The sequence below is a fragment of the Chinchilla lanigera genome, unplaced genomic scaffold (assembly GCF_000276665.1).
Source record: "Chinchilla lanigera isolate Chin_1 unplaced genomic scaffold, ChiLan1.0 scaffold00034, whole genome shotgun sequence".
NCBI classification, from domain to species: domain Eukaryota; kingdom Metazoa; phylum Chordata; class Mammalia; order Rodentia; family Chinchillidae; genus Chinchilla; species Chinchilla lanigera.
Genome location: NW_004955435.1, coordinates 206,195 through 229,041, shown reverse-complemented (window position 1 = coordinate 229,041; position 22,847 = coordinate 206,195). Strand labels below are relative to the sequence as shown.

The 22,847-nt window shown below is 37.4% G+C and overlaps 1 protein-coding gene across 5 annotated transcripts in view; it reads left to right on the top strand.

The window, feature by feature from the left end:
- Alg14 (ALG14, UDP-N-acetylglucosaminyltransferase subunit) overlaps positions 1 to 22,847 on the top strand; it is a 111,355-nt gene that overhangs the window by 44,883 nt on the left and 43,625 nt on the right. The window contains exon 5 of one of the 5 annotated variants that reach the window (XM_013516478.1): positions 18,860 to 18,972. The exons of the other annotated variants lie outside the window; for them this stretch is intronic. Coding sequence (XP_013371932.1) covers positions 18,860 to 18,972 — 113 coding nt within the window. The remainder of the gene's footprint in view (positions 1 to 18,859; positions 18,973 to 22,847) is intronic. 5 annotated transcript variants of the gene reach the window in all.

Below are 22,847 nucleotides of genomic sequence, written 5' to 3'. Positions count from 1 at the left end.
AAAAAAAAAAAAACAATGAAAAGAGTGAAAGGTTAATAAGTCAGTTAAGCAAGAGAGTCACATAGGGCACATGAAATTGAAATCTTTAGGCTTTGCCTTTATTAATTTGCATTTTGCATATAATGTTGTGAATAGAAATTAAGGAAATTTAAGACCTCAGTGCAGTACTAGTCATTTTTGTAAGGGTAAAAATTATGGGTACTGTTAATGGCTTATTGAGCTTTTTTCTCTATACTACTCACAAGACTTCTTTTCACTGAAATTCAGAAAGAAGGGGGCTGGGGATTTAGCTCAGTGGCAAAGCGCCTGCCTGGCAAGCGCAAGGTCATGAGTTCGGTTCCCCGTACCGGAGAAAAACCAAAAAAAAAAAAAAAAAAAAAAAGAAATTCAGAAAGAAGTTAAAGGATATGACCACTGAACATTTTGTTGATTATCATTCTACTTCATGTGGATGGATCCACCTAAAAGTCATATTTTTAAGTATTTTGGGAAAATAACAGTTATTGAACTTGTTCTGTGTCGGGTATTATTGTGAATAGTACACAAATGTTAACTTATTTAACTTTACTGATACAGTGCTATCTTCACTTCTGTTTAATCCTTGAGGAATTCACAATCTAGAGAGGTCTTACTGATTGACCTCACATAACTAGTCACTAGCACAGCTCCAGCTCTTCATAAATATATTCAGGGCTGCCAGAATTGGGTACCATGCTCAGTTAAAAAGTTTACTGGGATTTCTCTTTAAAATGTCCTTAGTGTTGCAGGCACTGAAAGGGATGAATAAAATACAGCTCGTGTCTTCAAGAAACGTGCACTTAGCTTCAAGAAAAATGGAGTGAAGAAACAAAAGGTAGACATGAAATTCAGGCAGACAGAGCAATCCAGCTGATTTCTATTTAAATCAGAAATATTTTTCCTATCTCTGCAGCCTACATTGGATTACTTTTATTTCATTGTGATTGTCAAAATTTTCTGGAAAAGATTGTGTACATCTTTTTAAATTAAGTTTATTGGTACAATTTAAATATCCATTCAATAGTTGATGGGCACTTGGGCTGTCACCAACATTTAGCTATTACAAACTGCTGTTATAAACACGGGTGTGCGTGGATCACTGTGGTATGAGGCTTTGAATTCTTTCCCCAAGAAGGGGAATAACGGGTCCAATGGAACCTCCAGTTTTCACTTTTGAGGAATCCCCACACTGATTTCCACAGTGGTTGCACCAGTCTGTATTCCCACCAACAGTGGAGAAGGGGTCCTTTGGTTCCTTTGGTTCCTTTTTCCCCAGAGCGCCCTCCCCCAAGCTTTGTTATTGGTTGATTTCTTGATAGTAGTCATTCTTTCTGGAGTGAGGTAGAATCTCAGTGTTGTTTTATTTGCATCTCTCAAATGACCAGTGATGTTGAACATTTTTTCATCTGTTTAATGGCCATTTTTACTTTTTCATCTGAGAAGTGTCTATTTATTTCAGATGCCCAGTTTTGGATTGGGGCTTTAAATCTGGGCAGGGGTCTGATTTTTTTTAGTTCATTATATATGCAAGATATTAGTTCTGAGAAAGAGCAGGCAATTTTTTCCCCACTCTGTAGGTTGTCTCTTCACTCTATGAGTGGTTTCTCTTGCTGTACAAAAGCTTCTTGGTAAGATGAGATCCCAGTTGTTGATTCTTTGTGATAGTTCTTGTGCAGTTGGGGTTTTATTCATAAAGTCTTTGCCTACACCTATGTCTTTAAGAGTTTTACTTATTCTCTCCCCCAGCAGATTTAGTGTTTCTGTTTAAATATTTAGATCTTTGATCTATTTCCATTTTAGTTTAGTGCATGGCCAGGCGTGGTGGTACATGCCTGTAATCCCAGCATTCGGGAGGCTGAAGCAAGAGGATTATTGTGGGTTTGAGACCAGCCTGAACTGCATAGCGAGACCCTGTCTCAAAAAGACCCCCAAAAAAGTATAGTACATGTTGGGAGATATGGGTCTAATTTTAGTCTTTGGCATGTAGAAAGCCACTTTTTCCAGCACCATTTATTAAAGAGGTGATCTTTCTTCCAGTGAAGGTGTTTGGTCCTTTTGTCAAAGATAAGGTGGATGAGTGTGTTTGGAGTTGTTTCTCCATTTTCTAGTCTGTTCCATTGATCCTCAGGTCTGTTTCTTTGCCTGTACCATGCTGTTTTTATCACTGTAGCTTTGTGTTATAATTTCAAGTCAGGGGTTGTGATGCCCTGTGCCTTGCCTTTGTTTCCTAGAATTGCCTTTGCTATTCTAGGTCTCTTTTGGTTCCAAATGAATTTTAGGATTGTTTTCTCTAATTCTGTGAGGTATCCTATTGGTATTTTGATCAGGATTCCATTAAATCTGTGTAATAATTTGGGGAGTATGACCATTTTCACTACATAGATTCTTCCTACCCCAAAACAAGGGATGTCTTTCCATTTTCTGATATCCTCTTCAATCTCCTTTTTTTAGAGTACTATAGTTTTCAATGTAGAGGTCTTTTACTTCCTTCATTAGATTGATTCCTAAGTATTTCCTTTTTTGGATGCTATTGTAAAAGATGTGGTTTCCCTAATTTCTGTCCTAGTGAGTTTGTTATTCGTGTATAAGAATACTGTTGATTTTTGATGGGTGACTTTGTTTCCAGCTGTGCTACTGAGTTTGGTTATTAAATCTAGAAGTCTTTTGTTGTTTTGTTTTTTTGTGGGGGGGGGTCTTCTATGTAGAGTATCATGTCATCCTCAAATAATAATAATTTAACTTCTTTCTTTCCTGTCTTTACTGTTTTTATTTCTTTCTCTTGTCTAATTGCTCTGGCTGATGTTTCAAGAACTATTTTGAATTGAGTGTGGTGATAGTGGACATTCTTGTCTTCTTCCTGATTTTAGAGTGAAAACTTGCAATATTTTAACTATTTAGTATGATGTTGGCTATTGGTTTGTCATAACTGGCTTTTTTCTTTTTCTTTTCTTTTTTTTTTTTTGTTTTGTTTTGTTTTGTTTTGTTTTTGAGATAGAGTCTTGCTCTGCAGTTCAGGCTGGTCTTGAGCTCACTTTGTAGCCCAGGCTAGCCTCAAACTCACAACTTCTCCTGCCTCATCCTCCCCAATGCTGTGATTACAGGCACATGCCGTGACACCTGGCCTCATAACCGGCTTTTACCAGATTGAGATAAAGACCATCCATTCCAGTTTTCTGTAGGTATTTTTAAATCATGAATGGATGTTAGATTTTGTCAAATGCTTTTTTCTCCATCTATTGAGATGATCATGTGTTTTTGTCCTTTGTCTATTAATATGCTATATTATATTTATTTATTTATTTCTGTATGTCAAACTATCCTTGCATCCCTGGAATGTATAATCTTCTTGATGATTTGCTGCATTCTTTTTGCCAGTATCTTACTGAGGATTTTTGCATCTATGTTCATTAGAGAGATTGGCCTATAATTCTCTTTTTTTGTTTAGGTCCTTCTCTGATTTTGGTATCAGCGTAGTACTTTCTTCCAGGAATGACTTTGGGAGTGTTGTTTACTTTTTAATTCATTAAAGAGTTTGACAGTAATGCATTAGATCTTCTCTGAATTTCTTGTAGAATTCAGCAATGAATTTATCAGGACCTGGTCTTCTCTTTGCTGGAAAGTTTCAGCAAATGAAAAATTTCATTGACTGATAGTGGATTATTTAGAATTTTTATATCTTGTTGACTCAGCTTTGAAATTTACCTTTATCTAGGAATCTGTCCATTTTTTCTGTTTTCTGTTTCATTAGAGCAAAGGTTCTCAAAGTAGGATTTGATGATCTTCTGGATTTCTGCAGAATCTGTTGTGATTTCCCCCTTTTCCTTCCTACTTGCATGGATTTGTGTCTTTTCTTTTTTTGATAAAGTTGGCTAAGGGTTAGTTAATTTTATATGATCTTTCAAAGAACCAATTCTTTCATTCATTTATTTTTTATATTGTTTTGTGTCAATTACATTAATTTCTGCTCTGATCTTTATAATTTCTTCCCTTGTATGAGCTTTAGGTTTAAGTTGTTCTTCTTTTTCTAGAAGTTTTAAGTTCAACATTTGGTTATTTATTTGAATTTGTTCTGTTTTCCTGATGTTATATTTCCCCATTTTAAATTTTTCTCTTATCACTGCTTTCATTACGTCCCATAAGTTCCAGTACATTGTATTACCATTATCATTTAATCATACATACTGTTTAATTTCTTCTCTAACTTTATCTATGATCCATTGGTTGTTCAGTAGGGTGCTATTTAATTTCCATGTGTTTATGGAGTTTTTGTATTTTCTTTTGCTGTTGATTTCTAATTTCATTGCACTTGGTCTGATAATATGCATGAGATCATTTCAACTGTTTTGCATTTACTTAAGCATGTTGTATGGGTTGGTATGTGATCTGTTTTGAAGAACATCCCATGTGCCACTGAAAAGAATGTGTATTCTGATGTTGTGGGGTGAAACCTCTGTAGACATCTACTAAGTCCATTGGTTCAAAAGTTTGGTTCAGGTGTGATAGTTCTTTGTTGATTTTTTTGTGTAGTTGATCTATTTGTGACAATGGGGTATTAAGGTTCCCCATTACTGTGTTACTGCCTATTTGATTTTTTATGTCTGTTAATATTTGTTCTACTTAGTGGGTGCCCCTGTATTTGGTGCATATATACTTATGATTGTTATATCTCTTTGTAGTTTTCCCTTAGCAAATATGTCCTTCTGTATCTCTTTTGACCGGGTTGGCTTAAAGTTCACATTGTCTGTGAACAGAATTGCTACCCCTGCTTTTCTCTGGGTTCTTGTCACATGTAGCATTGTTTTCCATCCTTTGACTTTCAGTCTATGAATTCCTTTTCAAGTTAAATGTGTTTCTTCCATGCAGCATATTGCTGGATATTTTTTTCTTGATCCATTCTGCCTGTGTATTTCTTTTGATTGGAGAATTGAGACCATTTACATTCATGGTTATAACTGATATGTATCGGCTTGTCTTTGTCATATAATTTTCCTGTTGATAATTCCCTGTCTTTCTCCTTTGTTTAATTGCTTCCTCTTCCTGGTGGTTTCTTTCTATTGGTACTCTTGGAATTGTGTGCTTTGTTTTTTCTTTCAGAATTCTTCATAGAGTTAGTTTGGTTGTATTCAATTTCTTCACTTCTTTGTCACAGAAGTATTTTATTTCTCTATTAATTCTGAAAAATAATTTTGCAGGATACATCAATCCTGGGTTGGAAGTTGTTTGCTTTCCTTTGTAGGTGATTTGTTTTTTTTCTCTAACAGCTTTAATATTCTGTTTTTGTGCTGAATTTCTGGAATCTTGATTATGATATGCCCTGGTGGAGATTCATTTTGGTCATGACTAATTGCAGTTCTATATGTCTCATTTACCTGTATGTGAAATTCTTTTTCCATGCTTGGGAAGTTTTCTGTTATTACTTCTCTCAACAGATTTTTTGTGTCATTTGTGCTGACTCCTACATTTTCATTGACTCCAGTCAGTCTTATGTTGTTCTTCTTTATATCATCTTACAGTTGTAGGATTTTTTTTTTTTATAATCCCTTGCTATTTTTTTTTTTTTTTTTCCGGTACCGGGAACCAAACTCACGACCTTGCACTTGCCAGGCAGGTGCTTTTTGCCGCTGAGCTAAATCCCCATCCCCAGTCCCTTGCTATTTTTAAGAGATCTTTCTTTTCATGATTACTAACCATAATCCTGCCTTCTAGGTCTAATATTCTATCTTCACTTTGTTTCATACAGTTTTGTAAGGTTTCAGTGGAATTTTTAATTTCCTGGATATTTATTTGAATCTGTTTCATGGGTTTCATTTCTGTCCTATGTTGGGCATTTATGGTTTCCATTATTTTTCTGTGCTTCTCAATTTTTTTTATCTATGTCTACTCTAGGTTTGCTGAGAAAGTCCTTTATTACAGTTATCATCTCTTTTTTATTTTAAAGAGAATAGTGAAAAAAAGAACAATAGCAAAGTACAAACAAAACAAAGCAAGGACATTAAAAATGATACAGGGTTTCAATGAAATGATAGAAATTAACAATGGTTGTTACATTACATATTGTTATCTTTAATGAAGTTATTCAGATTACCAGATGTAAGACTGGAAGGCTGATCAAGCCATTAAAAAGAATAAGAAAACAATAATTTTTTAAAAAAATTAGAGACAATAAGAGTTTCGCTAGACAGGATGGTACGAATTCATCCATGGTTGTTATATTGCATATTATTGTCTTCACATCAGTTGCTCAGATTACCAGATATAAACATGCAAAATTGGTCAAAATATAAAAAAAAAAAAAAAAATTAAGATTTTCTGTTCCTGTCAATAAACCACCAGGGGGCTGGGGATTTAGCTCAACAGCAGAGCGCCTGCCTGGCAAGCACGAGGTTGTGAGTTTGATTTCCGGTACCAGAAAAACAAACAAACAAACCAAAAATAAATAAATAAATAAAATAAACTACCAGACATCAGCAGTACAGTTATCCCAGCCATCCTTCTCTCTCTCTCTGTCTCTGTGTCTCTCTATCTCTCCCTCTCTCTCTCTTTCTTTTTCTTCTTTCCCTCATCCCAGTTGTTCCTTCCTTTGAGCAATTTCTTTCCCTTTCATATTATCTATTGTACATGTTGGGTTTTATTTGCTCCCTTACACTAGGGAGACAATATGATGTTTACACATGTGGGTCCAATTTATGGTCTCTTATGAGTATGGTCTCTAGTTGCATCCATTTATCTATAAAAGCCTCAAGTTTATCTTTTTTATAGCTGAGTAATACTCCATTGTATAGAAGTACCACATCTCTTTTATCCATTCCTCAGTTAATGGGCATTTGGGTTGTTTCCAAGATTTAGCTATGACAAATTGTGCTTCTGTAAACGTGGGTGCACATATATCACTGTGGCATGATGTTTTTAATTCTTCTGGGAAAATACCCAGAAGGGGAATATCCGGGTTAAGTGGGACTTCTAATTCTAGTTTTGTGAGGAATCTCCAAACTGATTCCCACAGTGCTTCCACCAATCTATACTCATACCAGCAGTGGAGAAGAGTTCCCTTTTCCCCACAGCCTCTCCAGTATTTGTTATGGGTTGATTTCTTAATGATAGCCATTCTTTCTGGGGTGAGATGGAATCTCAGTGTTGTTTTAATCTGCATTTCTCGAATGACTAATGATGTTGAACATTTTTTCATGTATTTATTCACCATTAGTATTTCTTCATCTGAGAAATGTGTATCCATCCCACATGCCCATTTTTGTAGTAGGTCTTGGAATTAGGGGGGCCTGATTCTTTATATGTTCTAGATAGAAGTCCTTTGTCTGAGGGACAGTTGGCTAAAATTTTTTCCCCATCTGTGGGTTTTCTTTTTACTCCATTGGTGATTTCTTTTGATGTGCAAAAACTTTTCCATAAGATGAGATCCCTGTTGTTGATTCTTTGAAGTATTTCCTGTGCAGTTTGGATTTTGTTCATGAACTTTCTACCTACCCCAATGTCTTCTAGATTTTTACCTCCAGTAGGTTTAGTGTTTCTGTTTTGATATTTAGATCTTCTATCCATTTTGACTTTAGTGCATGGTGATAGACATGGGTCTAGTTTTAGTATTTGGCATGTGGAGAGCCAGTTTTATGAAAGTGGCTATCTTTCTTCCAGTGAAATGTTCAGCCCCTTTATCAAAGGTAAAGTGGCTGAATGTGTTTGTACTTGTCTTTATCTTCTAATCTGTTCCATTGATCCTCAGGTATATTTTTTTGCCAGTACCATTCTGATTTTATCACAGTAGCTTTATAGTATAATTTCAAGTCAGGGATTATGATGCCTCCTGCCTTTCCTTTGTCACCCAAGATTACTTTTGCTATTATAGGCCTCTTCTGGTTCCAGATGAATTATAGGAATGTTTTCTCTAGATCTGTGAGGTATAATAAATAATCTTGTGCTGCATCTCAAGCTTCTACAAAAAGAAAAGCAAGTCAAGCCCAAAGCCCAAAGAAGGCAGGAAATTATAAAGCTCAGGGCAGAAATTAATGCAATGGAGACTAAAAAGCAATACAAAGAGTTAATGAATCAAAGAACTGGTTCTCTAAAAAAATGAATAAAATTGATAAACCCCTAACAAACCTTATTAAAAAAGGAAACAAAAAAACTGAAATACATACAGTAAGGAATGAAAGGGATGAAATCACTACAGATCCTGTAGAAATTCAGAGGATCATCAATACCTACTTCAGAAGGCTTTACTCTCATAGGATGGAAAAAAAGAGGAAATGGACACATTTCTGGACCCACATGAATTACCAAAACTGAATGAAGAAGATATAAAAATCCTGAGTAACTCTATATCAGCAAGTGAAATTGAAAATGTAATAAAAAACTTGCCAATGAAGAAAATCCCAGGTCCTGATGGATTCACAGCTGAATTCTACAAGAAATTTAGAGATTTAATGCCAATTCTTCTCAAACTGTTTAATGAAATTGAAAGGGAAGGAATTCTCCCCAACTCATTCCTGGAGGCAAGTATTATCCTGATACCAAAACCAGAGAAAGATCCAACCAAAAAAGAGAACTACAGGCCAATGTCCCTAATGAATATAGATGCAAAATTTCTCAATAAAATACTAGCAAACAATGCAACAAATCATTAAGAGGATTATACACCATGACCAAGTGGGATTCATTCCAGGAATGCGGGGATGATTCAATCCTACACAAATCAATTAATGTAATACACCATATCAATAGAGCCAGAGACAAAAATCACATGATCATCTCAATTGATGCAGAAAAAGCTTTTGATAAAGTCCAACACTCATTAATAATAAAAACCCTACAGAAAATAGGAATAGATGGTCTTTACCTCAATCTGATCAAAGCCATCTATGACAAACCAACAACTAACATCATTCTAAAAGGTCAGAAATTGAAAGCTTTCACTTTAAAATCAGGAACAAGACAAGGATGTCCAATGTCACCACTGCTATTCAGTGTAGTTCTAGGAATATTAGCCAGAGCAATTAGATAAGAGAGAGAAATAAGAGGAATAAGGATAGGAAAGGAAGAAGTGAAATTATCATTGTTCGCAGATGACATGATACTCTGTCTACATAGAAGACCTCAAACACTCCACCTAAAGGCTCATAGATTTGATAACCAAATTCAGTAGTGTAGCTGGATACAAAATCAACACTCAAAAATCAGTAGCACTCCTGTACACAAACAGCAAACAGACTGAGAGAGAAATTAGTGAAACCACACCTTTCATAATATCATCTACAAAAATGAAATACTTAGGAATCAATCTAACAAAAGAAGTGAAATATCTATACAGTGAAAATTATAGTACTCTGAAAAAAGAGATCGAAGAGAATTTCAGAAAATGGAAAGATATTCTTTGCTCATGGATAGGAAAAAACAACATACTGAAAATAGCCATACTCCCAAAATTGTTGCATAGATTCAATGCAATCCCAATTAAAATACCATTAGTATACCATCTCTTTATCTGTAAGATTATTTTCGTTTTGATATCCTCTATAGCCTCAGGTATATATTGTTTAATTTCTTCTATTGTCATTTCAGTAGATTCAGGTAGGTGGCTTCTGATTTCCTCTATCTCGTTGTCCCCTGCGTTTGTCCTTGGTGGGCTGGAATTCTGGGATTGCACTTTGCTTCTGTGTCATATCATTTTCTATTTTTTAATTTTAATTTCTTTTCTGTGTTGTTGTTTGTATTTTTCTTATGTTAGGTAGCTGTATCACTGATATTGAAGCTCTCCTAGGAAATGTCTATCTTCCAAGATGTCTTCTAGGTGTAGTAGACTATTAGTCTTTCTGTTTTGCCCATGATCCTATCTTTGCACTTCAGTAGGCATGATGTGTTATTATCTGTTTGGCTCAGTCCTTTGGTACTGGTCTGTGGGGAACGTTGTGACCCCCGATTATCACAGTGTTATCATAGAAAGGTGAACAACTGATTACAAGTATGGCGTCTTGGCTAAAGTAGTACAATTAGGAATAAGAATATCATTAAGCACAGCCTAGAAATTGATAACCTGTGGTAACTGCTAATTTGATATCTCATAAGAGCAAGATCTATTGTTATATAACAACCTCCAATGTAGACCAGGAATTTGTATGCAGTGGGTTTCCCCTTGGTAGGGTGATTTTTATCATGTGGGGATAAAAGGGATTTTTAAAGGGGAATTTAGAAAGGATAGGGGACAAAACAGAATGATAGCTGAAGAGAAATATAGTAGAAGCAAGGCTGAACAACTAAGGATGATCACCTGAACTTTAGGAAGCTGGAGAAGAGGACAGGAGAGATAGAGTGAAGGAGAAAGCAAAAGAATTTCAAGGCAAAACAGAAAGACTAGAGACCATGTTCGTTCACTTGTAAATCTCAGAGAATATTGAAAGACTGGTGAGGAACAAGAGGCGGGACAGAGAAAACACACCAAACAATAAAAGTCAAAACTTATACAATCGCCCCAAAAATTAAAAAATAAAAATAGGAAAAGAATTATTTTAAAAAATTCCTTTGCTTCTCCTAGTTCATTTTTAGTTCCCTAGTCAGAGCCAGAATCTATACTGAATAAACACACCAAGGCGGCAGTAGATTACTGCTGAGTGAGGGGCTGATCTTGGCCATGCCACTGACTCCTCTTACACAGCTTGCTGGGGAGCTGAGAGGAGTGTCCTTGTCCGCAGCTAGCCAAGGCTGCTTGCCTGCTTGCCCCACATGATAAAAATCACCCTACCAAGGGGAAACCCACTGCATACAAATTCCTGGTGCCCTTGGACTGAGGGCAGGGGGCGGGGGCGGTTGCCCTTATCCTGCCACAGGCCAAGGCTGCTTGTCTGCTTGTACAGCAAGGCCGGGAGCTGCTTCTGGTGCTTTGCAGCTATGGCTAAGTCTGGCTTTTGGTGTTCGCTGGATTAGAGTCTGGGCTCCAGCTCCCACTTCACAGCCAAGTTCCCCCCAGTCTGCTGTCCAGCTGCTGGCTGTTTATTGTGCCCGGATGGCCCTTCCCTCGTTCCACTCCCTGACACTGGCACTGAAGTGACCCCAGGTCTGTTCTGCTGTTAGAACTTGAGCCCTAGAGCACTTTGAAATAAAATGGTGGTCCCGCCCCTGAGCTTTACTCTGTGACTCACCAACCATGACTGTAGGGTGGGATGCTCAGGAAAGTTTGATAAAGTTCTGCAGTGAAACCATCTAGTCTTAGAGATTTGTTTTTTAAAAGGTTAACACACTAAAGTTAAGGATTAAATGTCTTTAATAGTTATAAAATTACTCAGATTATTGATCTCATAGTGTGAATTCTAGTAGTTTGTGTTAGAGGAATTTTTCCATTTCATCTAAGTTGTCAAAATTTGTGTGTGGAGAATTATTTTTAGTCTCTTTATCCTTTTCTACAGTTTCAGGGTTTATAGTTATGTCCTGTTTCACTACTGGTATTGGCAACTTTATACTTATCTCTCTTGCTAAAGATACCAACTATATTTGGGTGTTTTAGAGAATCAGCTTTTGTCTCATTTATCTTAGTTATTTTCTTTCATCTGGTTGCCTTGGGTTCATTTTTTCTGCTCTTCTTTTTTTTAGTTTCTTAAGGTAAGAACTTACTGATTTAAAATTTTCCTCTTTTCTAATGTATGGATTTAGTGTTACAAATTTCCCACAGCACCTTAGCTTTATTCTATGAATGATGTTATAGTTTCATTTTCCTTCAATTCTAAGTATTTTTTATATCCTTTGAGATTTCATCTTTGACATATGAATTATAGTGTTTTGCTTAATTTCCAAGTGTTGGGAGTTTTTTTTCCTACTAACTTTCATTTATGGAGCTCCAGTTTGATTCCATTGTGGTCAAAGATCATGCTCTTTTCACACGTATGTTGTGATTTGATTCATTATCCAAAATATGATGTCTTGGTGAATAATCCATGAGTTCTGGAAAAAAATGTATATTTGGAGCCAAGAAATGGTGGCATATGCCCTTATTACTAGCACTGAGAAGGTTGGAGCAGGAGGATCATAAATTCAAGGCCAGAGTAGGCTCTAGGCTAGGATAAGTTCAAGGACAGCCTTGACTACATAGCGAGGTCCCATATCAAAAACAAACAAGCAAAAAACAAACAAAAAAAAATGATCCCAGCTATCCTGTGCATATATATATATATATATATATATATGTTTTGTTTTTCCCTTCTTTCCTTCCTCTCTCCCCTCACCCCAGCTGTTCTTTAATTTTGAGCAGTTTCTTTACCTTTTGCAATATCTATTGTATCTTTCAGATTTTACTTACGCTTTCAGGTTCTTACACTAGGGAGACAATATGATGTTCACACATGTGGATCTGATTTATTTCTCTTATGAGTATGGTCTCTAGTTGCATCCATTTACCTATAAAAGCCTCCAGTTTATCTTTCTTTATGGCTGAGTGATACTCCATTGTATAAAAATAGCACATCTTTTTTATCCATTCCTCAGTTGATGGGCATTTGGGTTGTTTCCAAGATTTAGCTATTACAAATTGTGCTGCCATAAACATGGGCGCACATATATCACTGTGGTATGATGTTTTCAGTTTTTCTGGAAAAATACCCAGAAGGGAAATAGCTTGGTTGAATGTGACCTCTAATCCTAGTTTTTTGAGGATTCTCCACACTGACTTCCACAGTGATTTGTACCAGTCTACACTCCCACCAATAGTGGAGAAGATTTCCTTTTTCCGCACACTTCCTCCAGCATTTGTTATTGGTTGATTTCTTGATGATGGTTCCTGTTGGTTTATTGAGAGGAACAGTTAATGTTTAGTTTGATCAGTCTTGCATGCCTGTATCTGTTAATCTGAGCAACTACTTTGAAGATAACAATATGTAATACAACATCAATTGTTAATTTCCTATCATCTTGTTTTGAAATTCTGTACTGTTTTTATTGTTTTTGTGTTGTTTTGTTTTTGTCTTTGTTTTTATTATTTTGTTTCTGTTCTTTTCCCTTTAAAATAAAATTAAAACAAAGTCTCAAAAAAAGTATTCTGTGCTTATTGTATGGAATATTCTATAATTGTCTACTAAATTCTGTTGATTAATGATGATGTTGAGTTTTTCTGTACTTTTATTGATTTTTCTAATAGTTTTATTGATCAATGAGGGGCATTAATACTTTCTAGCCTTTTAAAAGCCATATCTAAAAAGTTCCTGTTGTCTTGGCCTTTCATAATCCCTTTTATGGTCTTCCCCTATTGTATATTATATATTGATCTGCAACAAAAGCCAAACAAGTTTACTGTTTTGTTTCTTAAAACCAAAGATTTCTTCATTATCATGTATTCTTTTGTTTCTCCCAGAAGTAGGAGCCTTTGAGTCAGTAGGCTGATCTCATATTCCCTTGAAAATCTACTTTTGAAACTTGTTTCAGGGAGAAGGGGAAAGAAAGTTTAATTTGTGAGGTTACTGATCATTAAACTGGAGTAAGATGACTGCTTAAGTTGGGGCAGAGGAGGGAGCTGTGAAGTTCCTGGGAGTAAAGGCCACATAATTCCATGTTTTCCATAGTCCCTTCCTAGAAAAATGCTCCCACATATTTGTGGAGTGACTTAAAAATAAATGAATGAGTGCTGAATGATGTGAGTCATCACAAAAGACACCCAGTTCCCTAAAATGGTGCTCTTTTCAGGCTCCATTAAGAGTCCGAAAGCCAAGAGGATTTCCAGAGTCTGCAGCATTTGATTACTGGCTTCACTCCAACCTGGCTGTTATTAAATGAAATGCTAAAGGAAAGAGCTCTGCAAACAGGAAACCTAATTTAATTTTTAATCAAGTTTAAAAATAAATTTCAGATTTTCAGTGTATAAAAATTAGAAAGAAGTGAACCATTCCAGCCGAATATTCTGTTTTGCCTGAAGCTGAAGTTGATTTTAATTCACCATGACAAATGTAAACATATTTATTATATCTATACTCATACTTTGTATGAAAGAAGTCCATTATTTTGCTTAGACCTTTTTTTTTCCCTACTCCATACTCAGTTTAAGCTATGAACTAACTTGATACCAGTAGCAAGTTGATGACATGGGTAGTAGTTTATTGTCCATAAGTAGGATATAGCAATTCTTTAAAAATTGTTTTCTGTGAGGGGCTGGGAATTTAGCTCAGTGGCAAAAGCGCCTGCCTGGCAAGCGCAAGGTCGTGAGTTCAGTTCCCTGTACCGGAGAAAAACCAAAAAAAAATTGTTTTCTGTGGTAAGCCACAAATAAAATGGTATCAGGATTATCACTTTTGCATAGCATGTAAAATTTTTATTGGCCTACTAATTAACATGTGTTTTAAACATTACTAAAAGTCAGTTAGATTTTGTTGATATGCCAGAATTCATAGAAGAACTTTGTTTTTCCCTTTATTGATTTGATTTGACTTATATAATGACTTTCATCTGGTATTATATTTTTCAGACATCAAAAACCCTTATAACATGTTCAGAGGAAACTTAACAAAGAAAAGGTCCCCCATCACAAGATGCCTGTCCATAATAATGAAATTAAGTGAGAAAAAGATTTTTCAAGCCAACTCCAATGAGAAACAATTAGACCACACTATCTACTGCCTCACGTTTTCCAAGATTAATGAAATCATACTTGGAAGCCGTTTGTTTTGCGTTCTTTGGTTCCTCTTCCTCAGTTGCCTGACACATTAATGTGAGCCTTTGTCTTTCCCAATTTATCTCCTCATATATGCCTTGAAAAATAAGACCTTCATACAGATACAGAAGAACCAGTTGTGTATTGTACATGTGTTTACCGAGGTTCAGAAGCCACTGTGAGAAGTGACTTGATGTGAAAATCCTCCCAAATATCTGGTTTCTTACGAGTGACAAAGTCCCTTTCCCAGCTGCATGGAGAAATTAACGGCTGTGCCACTGATACATTGCCTGGGCTACAACCTATATCTGCTTACATGAGAGGTATTATCTATCTATCTGTCTGTCTATCTATCTATCTATCTATCTATCTATCTATCTACCCATCTTTTTGAGACAAGGTCTCCCTATGTAGCTCAGGCTGGCCTTGAGCTCACTTTGTAGCCTAGGCTAGTCTTGAACTCGTAATAATCCTCCTGCCTCAGCCTCCTCAAGTGCTAGGACTACAGGTGTGCACCACCATACCCGACTCTAGATGAGGTATTTAATGTAACATCATGGCTTCTGTTTCATATTTTGATAGGGCTCAGAACAAAGTGTGTTTCAAAATTAGGCTAAATATTATAAGTTAGGCATTGCTTTGAGTTGTTTTTATTCTCCCTTTCAGAGACTCTTAGAAGCTTGAAAATGGTTTTTTTTCTTTTTAAATTCACTTGGCAAACATGTTTTTCCTCTCTGCAGAAGCCAGCGTGGCTTTGCCCGCCACTTCTCCTTTCTCATTTGGCTTTGCCTGCGTCACTTTCTGAGTTGTCACTGTTCCAGACCATCGGGCATGTGTTAGATGTGCGCCTGGTGGGGACTTTTCAAGTAAAGTCTAGCTATTTCCCAAAGGGTAACAGTATAGGTATAATACGACAGAAATGAAAATGGAATGAAGAGAGACTCCGTTGTGAGAGGGTAAGGAATAGGGAAGTACGATGGAAACAAAGCTGTTTTCAGAGAAGTTACTAAAACAGGGTCAGAGGCCGTGAACTTGGAGAGACTGTGCTTCATGGATGGGGAGATGAGGAGGGAGAGTGAAGTAAAGAACAGAACCCTGTGGTGGCAGCAAATGCATAAGTGATTCCCAACACCAGTTTAGCTTTACAGGTTTCCAGCGCCACTTTTAATGTGTCACTTTAATGTCTCGGTGTGGTGGGACCACTTAGGGTTTTTTACTCTACTAGAGAAAAAAGATTGAAACCCAGTGTTTCCTTCAGAGATGAAAAGCATCTGCTTTTCAGGCTGTCTGTATACTTTTTCATTTTTCCCTCCACACAAGACATTGGGTAAATGTACCTTTTCAGGTTAGCATTTACTCTTAAGAGTTTGCTATTTGGTGGCTTCTTCTTTCCTGGCCTTGCTATAGTTCATCTTTTTTTTTCTTTCTGTCTTTTTGAGACAGGGTCTCACTATGCAGTTCAGGCTGGCCTTGAGCTCACTTGGTAGCCCAGGCTGGTCTCAAATTCACAATGATCCTCCTGCCTCAGCCTCCTGAGTGCTGGGGTTTGGGATTACAGGTGTGCGCCACCACACCTGGCAGTTCTTTATCTTTTGTAACATGAATATAGTGAAGTGTGCTGGTAATGAATTTTTTTGTAGTATGAAATATAAAGTTTTTTGGTTTTTGTTTTGTTTTGAGGTAGGGTCTCACTATGTAGTTCAGCCTGGCTTTGAACTTGCTCATGTAGCCCAGGCTGGCCTCAAACTCATGGGGATCCTCCTGCCTCTTACTCCCAAGTGCTGGGATTACAGGTGTGTGCCACCATGCCCAGCCATAAATGAAGTTAAATCAGCTTCAAAAAGCTTTTTACTTCTCCACCTGTAAGGATGAATTTCAATATTCCATGTATTCCAGGACAGCTTTTTGCAGAAAATGCAAGCCAAGCTGCTTCTCATTTTCTCATCTTCTCCTTTCTACGTGGACAAAAGTGTCAGTTAGATACATGGGCAAAGGTAAGATACATGGACAAATAATTACAAAAATAATCTTGTGAAGGATCTTGTAGTCAGGGATATGCAAACCATGAATACCATAGATTTACTGAGAAAAATAAATAAGTAAACACTTTTCATATTTCAGATGTTGTTGTGGCTTACTGAAGAGTCTTTTTAACATTATTGCTCAGAGGGGTGAACAGATCCTATTGGAAACAGATTAAAGAGCTTGAAGTTACTACACACCATGAAAAACAGCAAGAAGTTCCCTGTTGATAAAACCTTCACATTACAAAAAGAACATATTGTGGCCAATCATTCCTTTTAGAAATGTGAATACCAGATTTATAAGTTTCACATGTTTACACTGTCAAAATTTCCATATTCTGCCATGAAGAATGAAATCCCGCAGTGGAATCAGCTGTAGAATTGCAAAGGGCAGCAAATTCCATTTGTTAGCAAAATGCCATTTTGCATTCTTGGTTTTCCTGAATTCACATTTAAGCCACTTACACAAATCTTTGACACAAGCAGTTCTTTAAATATGTTTACAGCTGACAGTTTGTGAGAACAGGTTTGCTTCTGTGGGCTGAATAATTACTCTCTCCAAAGACAGGTGTCACGTGCTTAAATGAGTTATGTCTGTATCGTCAAATTTCTAGATTCTATTTTTCAAAAGATTTGCTTACATAATACAGTACATTGTAGGTAAATCTTGTCACCAGAGGTAACATCTAGAGCTCAGTCAACCAAGGGTGTTATTTCTAAGCATTCTTTCCTGTTTATATTTTTCAGGGAGACATATTTACAAACTTACATGGGGAGAAAGAAAAAAACTCTAGCCAGGGATATAGCTCAGCGGCACAAGCGCCTGCCTAGCAAGCATAAGGTCCTGAGTTCGATTCCTTGTACCAAAAAAGAGAAAAGAAAAAAAAAGAAAGAAAAAAAAACTCCTGATTGTTTGGTCATCCAATTGGAGAACAGAACGGGGATGGGTGGGGTGGGTTGAAAGTTGGAGGAAGTTTGGGGGAGGGGGAAGTAAGATGGTGAATTTTCTTCCTCTCTCTGTGGTAATCAAGTGAATTTGCACACATTTCCAGATTTTAAAATAATTCCTCATCTTCATTACATAGGTTTCATTGAGAAGTCACCCTGAGTATTTGCTTCTTCTTTTGTATAATTCTAAATTATTTCTTTCTCTGGCTTACATTCATTATACCTCAGTTATGGTGCAGGCATCACAGTGGCATCCTAGAGGTTTAGGCTTTGCTCTCAGCTTTGTCCGTAGTTGGATATGGTAACCTGAAAATAGTCAGTTTCTTTCAGACTAATTTCTCCTCCGTATCAAATGCAAATAAGATGCTACAATAGAAAGCGCGTAGATGTTAGGTCCTTTTAAACAGGCACTCCCTCTGCTGGGATGTAGAGTCTACAGTTCAAAACTGCTAACTGTCCCTGCCAAAATGATCCATTTTTTTGGAGCTCCTGTAATTCATAACATTTTACCTATTACAAATATTTTTTAAATTACTTATTTGAAGTGTGATGGTCACCTAGCTAGCTCATAGGGTCGGAGAAGGGTTCTTCATGGTTTTTTAAGGAGCATCTATCACACATGAGCATCTTAAGAGGCACTGGTGTACTGCTCACCCTTCTCCTGCCCTGCCCTATACATGTTCAGTGCTTGTCCTCTCTCTTCTATTATTTTTCACATTTTGGCTACTCTCTTTCTTTCTCTTCTCACTCATACTTCTGCCCTTTGTTCTGTATTTGTGTTGAAGCACCTGTGTTCATCTTCTCCTTGACATCTGGTCCCTTTTGTTCTCTTGTCAAAGGCCTTCAGGTTTGATTTCTCTACCTCCTTTCCAGCTTCTTTCATCAGTGTCTGGTGCATTAACCCTAAAGCTACCTCATAATCTTATGTAAACATAACTATCTGTCAATAATGAGCCTCCATGGTAAATTTCTATGTCTCCCTCACAGCCCCTGGTCTTAGTTATTAGGTTAAATATTTTCATCCAGAAATTCAGAGGCTAACAGGGAGTTAATAAATACTTTAAAACTTAGGCCAAGGAATGTCTGTGTGGTGCCCAACTTGGATGATATGGTATGTCTGCCTGTTTTCACATTGATTTTCATGCCACAGTGAGCCCCCTTAGGCATGAAAACAACCAAGGATTATTTGCTTCTCTGTTCTTTCTTATTTGGCCCATGTGTTGTGATTTCATCACAGATTTCGACTCTTCCAAGGGTAGTACATGAGGATTTACCAGTGAGTACCAACTCTCTTCCTGGGCCACCATTCAACAGACAACCTGCCCCTCTCAAAAAGGGACTCACCAGCAGGTACCTGATTCATAAACAACCTCAGTTCTGTGTTAACTTTCTTGTCATTGTGACATAATACCTGATACGCATAACATAAAGGAGGAGAGATTTAATCTGACTCACTTTTTTGGGGGGATTCCATCCGTGGTCATCTGCTTGCAAAGCAAAAGCATCACGGCAGAAGGGCATGAGAGAGGAAAGCTTCTCTGTCGTTCTAATCAGGTTGACAGGTCCCGAGAAGGAGGTCCCCATGGATGAAAAGAAAAGTAAGGGAGACAAGAAAAACAAGAGAGGCAAAAGTCTGGGATCAGGGAGCTTACAGCCTCTCGGACTGCAGCCCTGATTACCAATCTCAGTCACCTTTTACTGAGCGAGAACCAAGGGCGGAGCTAGTACAAGTGGGCAGATACCAAATGTTTTAGTAATTAAAAGATAATCCTTCTCCAGTTCTGCCTCTCATGCTGCTGGCAACAATCCCCTGGTGGGCCTCCCACACCCAGCACCATGCTTACTCAGTTCAGCTGGGGGTTATAAGTTGACCACCAGTTATCAATCCACTACAATCACAGTCCTTACTTCCCATTAATTTTACAATGCATGGCAAGACTAAAAAATAGGGATCTCCTGCAATTCAAATACACTCTTGTCCTCAGGTGAAAGGTTTCAGTTCATTTTTGCAACAGCAAACAAATCATTGTGTGTCCTCAGTGCTTTCTAATCCAAGAATGTCCTTCACACTTCTCCCTTCATGGCAGTCAGGAAGCAGAGAGCAAAGGGAAGAGCTGGGGAGAGAGATACACTCCAGTGACAGACCTCTTCCTGCCAGGCCACACCTCCTGATAGCACGTTTTCTTGTGAACTTCTCACAGATCGGCCCACCGATGAGTACAGTGCCCCATGACTGAGTCACCTTCAAGAAGCCACACTCTAAATACATGGCTTTCAGCGGACATTCTAGATCTAAACCAGTCCCACAGTTCAGCTCCCAGTTTTCTTGAGGCTTTTTCCAAGACATTACTTCATCCCAGTCTTTCTCTCCTCCAAACTTGTGTTGAATTTATAGCTTAGTATTTAATTGTTTTCCAGTCATTTAACTTCTGTTAATTTTCCCCTTCCTGAAATTAGATTTGAGTACCCTAGGGCCAAAAACCATATCTTCTGACTTTATTGTCCCCCACGGAATTTAGCAGTGTGCCAGGTGCTCAGAGAGGGCTTTGATTAATACTGGAATTGTAAGCAGCTGGAACACTCCATGACAAAAACCATCGTTGCCTGCACCTAGGTCCCCCAAAAGTACAGCAGTGTGTCCCTGTTCTCTGAGTTAATGTTTCTTTTTCAACTAATACCTTCTGGTTCCTCTTGGATTCCACCAAGAGGTAAATGGAATTCAAAGGGCTCGTGATGGACAACTCCTGTCTCCTGGGTCACCTTTGTTCATTCCCTATCAACTAACCAGGTGTGCCCTTCCCTCTTTATTAGTAAAGAGTGGTAATTGCTCCTCCCCTTTTCTGAGTGTCATGGCAAATTTAAAGCTTGTAAAGCTCTGTTCAGATTTAAAAGTATTATAAAGCAGAAGTGAACTTTAGAACTCAGCTCATCCTCTGCCACCATTCCACCAAAATGTCTGTGTAACTCTTGAAGAAAATACTTTTAATTGAATTTTTTAAAAGATGGCCTAAAAGTATCATTACGTAATTGCTTTCTAATGTCGTTAGGGTTATGTCGTTTTTTTTTCCACCTTTTGGAGACAGGGTCTCACTATGCAGTTCAGGCTGGCCTTGAGCTCACTTTGTAACCTTGTCTGATCTCAAACTTGCAACGATCTTCTTGCCTCAGCCTTCTGAGTGCTGGGATTACAAGCATGCACCACCACGCCTGCCTCTAATGTCATTTTTTCTAGGATCATGGAACCTGCTTGTTAAAGCTATCCTTTATGGTTTTTTTTTAATTCCTGATGTTATTATTTCACAAAATTTTTGTATTAGGTTTCCTGTTGCTGAACAAAATACCCAACACCCATAATTTAAGGGAGAATAGATGCAATGTGATTTGCAGTTTCAGAGGGTTCAGTCCAAAATAGGCTGGCTCCAAGGCAGGCATATCATGGCAGAAAGTTGTGGTGGAGCAAAGCCGATTAGTTCACAGCTGCCAGGAAACAGCGGGTTAACACTGCCAGAGAAGAAGGAGCCAGGGACCAGATAGAGGTGGTCACACCCGCATGGCCCACACGGCACAGCCAGAAGCGTGTTGCACTAACCTGCTAGCAGGCTCCCAAGTGAATCAAGATGACAGCTAAGCTGAACTGCCACCCTTTTTATTGTTTACAGATAAAGAATTATTTGTTGTTATGGTTTGGATATGATATATCTGCCAACGATCATAATTTGGGGGCTTGGTCCACAGCGCAGCAGTATTCAGAACTGATAGGCTTTTGGGAGATGGTTGGAACGTGAGGGCTCAAACTTTATTAGTAGATTAGCCATTGATAGATCTATAATTTGATGGGAGTGTAATGGAAATTTAGGAGGGTCCTACATGAAGGGAGTGGGTTGTGGGGGCATGACCTTGGGAACTGTGTCTTTATTTTTCACTGACTTCTTTGAGAGCCCAGGACTTCTCTGACTGTATGTTAATATTTATCTAACTTAGCTGTCTATAGTAATTTGACTTGCCTCAAAGTTCTAGATTGCCACCTCAGTATGATTCTTTAGAGCTGTTTTTAAATCCCAGGCCTTCTTTTGGAAGTGAGAGCAGGTTAGTGAGCCACTATCCCACTATCCCAGGCTTCAGAAACCACATAATAAAGAAAATGGCATGAAGCTGCAGGGTTTCCAGCAGAGCAGTTCCAGAAGAGATGAGCAGCAAGTGCTCTTCAAAGGACCCAGAACAGACAGCCCTTTAGGTGCATTTCAAATGTGCAACAGATCAGACACCAGAAGAGGAAGGCTGTTTCACAGCCAGCCAGCAGATTGCCGCTGTCTCTGGGGAGTAATTAGAGCTTGTTTGGTGATCAGCCAATGTGTATTTCTGAGAATGACTCTAAACATAAAATTATAAAAGTTGGGTAAAGGGTAAACTATAAACTATCACTACATAGTAGAATGGTATAGTTCAGTTAAAGAATCCTGAATTTGGAAATGTTGGAGAATTTTTTATAACAAAAAATGGTTTAAATGCAATTCTAATCAAATAAAAATAACCCATGATTAAAAATACGTACTAAAGCATTTTGTCTCACAGGGAACCTGAGAACAGTAAAATATCCAAGTTGGAGATCAGTCCTCAATAAGGTAGTTTTGGAACTCAAAAGAAATAATTCTTTGTCTTGGTAACCAATGCAGACTGTGGGGTTGTTTGATTGTTTTACTTGTTGGCAAAACGTTGTAAGTATCCAGGTTCTGGTTGTTCTATTCTTATTACAAAAAGCAGGAAACCTTTTTTCAAAAGATAGAGGGTTAGGATGAACAATAGCTTTTTATCAAGTCTAAATATGACCTATTAGTTATCCTGCCCTGAAAAAAATGATACAATTCTATATCCAAACATATTTAGCAACCCGAACATTTGTTACAAGAGGGAATACTTTTTATGGACTTTTAACTTGTTTTATTTTGTTATTGCACCAACAGAGTAAATACAAGAAAGGTGTAAATAGCACCTCGTTAGATTATAACTTTTCCTGTGATACCAATTCTAATCTTTTAAGTGCCTTCCAACTTTAAGAGATTTTGTTTTTGTTTTTGTTTTTTTTTTATTTTAAAGAATAAAAGAAGGATAACATAATAATAGGGGGGACTTAGCAAATTATAGGCAAAATGGTAGGAAATTATCAATGGTTATCGTTTCACATATTATTATCTACAAAATAGTTTCTCAGGAAAACAAATAGACAA